This window comes from Merops nubicus, unplaced genomic scaffold (genome assembly GCF_000691845.1).
Source record: "Merops nubicus isolate BGI_N331 unplaced genomic scaffold, ASM69184v1 scaffold1876, whole genome shotgun sequence".
Classification (NCBI taxonomy): Eukaryota; Metazoa; Chordata; class Aves; order Coraciiformes; family Meropidae; genus Merops; species Merops nubicus.
This window is the reverse complement of record NW_008612730.1, coordinates 76,075-79,568: the sequence shown is the minus strand read 5'-3', so window position 1 is coordinate 79,568 and position 3,494 is coordinate 76,075. Positions and strand designations below refer to the sequence as shown.

At 48.1% G+C, this 3,494-nt stretch overlaps 1 protein-coding gene across 1 annotated transcript in view; it reads left to right on the top strand.

The window, feature by feature from the left end:
* Window positions 1-370: 370 nt before the first annotated feature.
* LOC103774231 (S-adenosyl-L-methionine-dependent tRNA 4-demethylwyosine synthase-like) overlaps window positions 371-3,494 on the top strand; it is a gene marked incomplete at its 5' end in the record, with an annotated part of 24,071 nt that continues 20,947 nt past the window's right edge. The window contains one exon of the mRNA XM_008941619.1: window positions 371-481. Within this exon, the coding sequence (XP_008939867.1) occupies window positions 371-481 (111 nt within the window). The remainder of the gene's footprint in view (window positions 482-3,494) is intronic.

The following is a 3,494-nucleotide window of genomic DNA, read 5'->3' as shown; positions in this document are numbered from 1 at the left end:
ACCCACAGCAGGGTGCCCAGGATCACATCCAGACAGAGTTGGAATCTCTTCAGAGGAGGAGATTCTACAACCTGAGAGAAACTTGCTGGTTCTTTTCCCCTGAAGTTAAAGCCCCTGTAAACCCAGGGGCCTGGGATAGACAGAGGGAAGCTAAGTGTGTCCAGGAAAACCTGGCTCAGATGCTGTGGAGTAGTTTCCTTGAAAGAACAAGTGAGGTGACTCCTGATTTGGGTCTGGTTTTAGCCTCTGGTTTCTTAGATGAAATTAATGATTTAGGCTCTTTTGTTCCCCCTGTCTGAAGCTGTGTCAAGGCTGGAAGCTCCTCCCTGTGTCAGGCTGTGTTGCTAATGGAGTTTTTCCTTTATTTCAGCAACAGCGCACGGTTTACAGGCTGACACTGGTCAAAGCTTGGAATGTGGATGAACTCAAAGCCTATGCTGACCTCATATCCCTTGGCAAACCAGACTTCATCGAGGTCAAGGTGAGCTGCACAGAGTTGGTTTTTTTTTTCCCCCCCTCAATATTTTACTTTTTTCCCCTCCCCATTTCCCCCCCCACACCCCATTTTTAAACTTGTATGAGTAAATGCAATTCTTCACAGGATCTCAGTGGTGCATAAAGAACTTCTCTTGTTTTTAAAGTGAGGCAGACAACTTTTTAATATTTTGTGGGTGCATTTGGAACAGTCTTTAATGTGACGTGTGACTTTGTACCAGCCAGCATCAATTTCTGCTCAACAGAATCAGAACCCTTTGGTCTTTTTCTTATTTCCAATGAAAGCGGAGACTGACAAATAGATGTTCCTCCTTTTATGTCAACCAACCTTTTAACCAAAATATTCTGGGACAAGCTGGTAGTTCATGGTATTATTCTTCCCATCCTGGCCTGAAATTCTGCTGGGGGAAAAGGTGATAAAGTCTGGCTTACTGGTGTGGTGTTTGTCAGGCTGTGCAGAGCAGAGGGAGATGCTACCCTCTGGGACTGAAAATGCTACTAAAAGGAGCATGTGAGATACAGCAGGGCAGGAGGTGCTTTATCTTAGGATTAATCAATTAAGTATACAGAGAATGCAAAAAAAACCCCCCAGATTACAAGGTGTTCTGTCAAGAATCCCTATCAGCATTTTCACCCAGCAGCTCCTCTGTGGATGAGCACTTGTATCTGAGGTCTGTATTTTTGCAGCCCTGTTGCTTCTCGGCTTTCTCTTTCCTTATTTCTTCTCTTTCTTTTTATTAACCTTTATTTACTGCTGCTTTGAAGGGGGGGAAAAAAAACCTTGGAGTGAGTTGCAATTTCCTTATGAACCAAACCCCAACGGTTTTGCTGTTATCAGTACTGAGAGGTCTCGTTCTCTCTGAGAGTGCTGGAGTTGATAGCTGAAGACAAAACAAGACTTTGAGTATGGTTTAGGGAAAAAAGCCCCAATTCCACAGTGTGTATCAGCCTGCTTTGTATTCCTGTGGTAAAAACTGGCAGGAGGAGGGCTCCCATGGGACCCTTCCCACCCTGCATCTCCTGACTCTTTTACTGCATGAGCCTGGTGGTGCACATGCTACCTGGCCTGCTCTGCCATGTGTAGCAACATTAATTAGTAAAATCAATCAGGTGTAAGTTAATGTTTCTGAGCAGAGTCCCCCAAGTTCTCTCAAGGGTGAACATCTGTCTCCTCCAAGGCAGAGAGCTGCTCTGCCCTTTGCCTGGGGAAGGATTCAGCCTCATAGTTGTGGTTTCCCAGCAGAGTGGAGCTCGGCTCGCCCAGTGGCTCCTCCCTGGCAAAATCATGCCTTGGACTGCCAGGGAAATAGGTGAGAAAAGAGGTGGTTGGAGATGTACTCTTGGCACTCTTCTAGCTGGGACAGGCCACTGCCCACACTGCTTCAGTCACCAATGTCACCTCTGCACTCCACGTGCTCCAATGTTCACATGCTTGGCAATATTCCCACAGGTGAGTGAAGCTCTGCAAGTGCTGGAGGACAGAACTGTTCACTGGGGTCAGATCATGGTGTCCTCAAGATAACAGGCAGAACATCTTGTGCCTCAGTTTCTTCCTCTGTGAATGACTTGCTGCCTCCACTGTGGCCCCAAAAGCAGTCTGTAGTTGTTAGGTGGAAAATCTCTTGCCTTTCCAAGACCAAGAGGAACACTCAGGGACACAGGGAAGCTCAGGTTTAAGCCTTTTGAAAGGGTGCAGCATCTCTTGTCTCTGCTAGTTGCTGTACTTAAGCTGGGAGTGATGGGGCAGATTTTTCCTTCCTGGTCACAGCTCTCATTAAAAACAGCACAGCATTTCATGAGTTCATTGAGACCTGTATCCTCAAAAGTCAAAAAAGTCTTCTGCAGTTTGTTCTTCGTTTCCAGTCTAGTGGAGGAGGATGACTTTCCAAAGCTCTCAAAACCATACAGAGACTCTGACAGCAGCTAAGCCCCACAAAGACAGAAACGAGCAGCTGACTACAGGAAAACACACTAATTCCTTTTCAGCTTCAGCAGCAGAAATGAATTGCCAGGGCACTGCTCCACCTTGCTCACCATCAAGCTCTGAAGTAGTCACCATTTTTTTTTTTTCCCCATTTATTTGAGTTTTTAAATAGAACTGTGCTGTCCTGTTGTCTTAATTCTGAAGACAGGAAAACAGGGTTCCTATACTTGTTCTGGAGTGGCTGATAAACCACTCCAGTTGTGCTGCTGCAGGACAGTGAGAGTCCATCCAAGTGCCTAAAGGAGAGGCTGACAAAGGGGATGTCACCTTGGCATCCTTGGCTTCCTTACTTGGCTGTCCTCTGAAGTGCTGGTTGATTGCTGGGGGGGGTGGTGTGCCCCCCACACTGCTGGAGGTGTTTGGGTGGCTGCTGTGCATTCAGAGCCTTTCTCTGTGGTCTGACCTAATGAATGTCATAGAATCACAGACTGGTTTGGCTTGGAAAGGACCTTTCAAGGTCATCCGGTCCAACCCCCCTGCAGGGAGCAGGGACATCTGCAGCTAGAGCAGGGTGCTCAGAGCCCCATCCAACCTCCCCTGGAATGGTTCCAGGGAGGGGGCAGCGACCACCTCTCTGGGCAGCCTGGGCCAGGGGCTCACCACCCTCAGTGTCAAACATTTCTTCCTTTCTCTCTAGTCTACATCTCCTCTCTTCTAGTTCCAAACCAACACCTCTCATCCTGTTGCAACAGGCCCTGCTGAAAGGTCTGTCCCCAGCTTTCTGATCAGCAACCTGTTCTAGCTGCAGATGTCCCTGTTCACTGTGGGGGGGGTTGGACTGGGTGACCTTTAAAGGTCCTTTCCAACCCAAAACATTCTATGATTCTGACAGGCCCCTTGAAATCCTGAAAAACCCCCAGCAGGTCTCCCCAGCTGGAGCCTTCTCCTCTCAGCTGCCCCAGCCCAACTCTCTCCTGCTGGGCTCCCAGCAGAGGGGCTCCCCCCCTCACACAATAAACAAAATCCTAAAAAACTTGTATTCCCTGGCCCCTGCCTCATACACCTGTGTGCACAT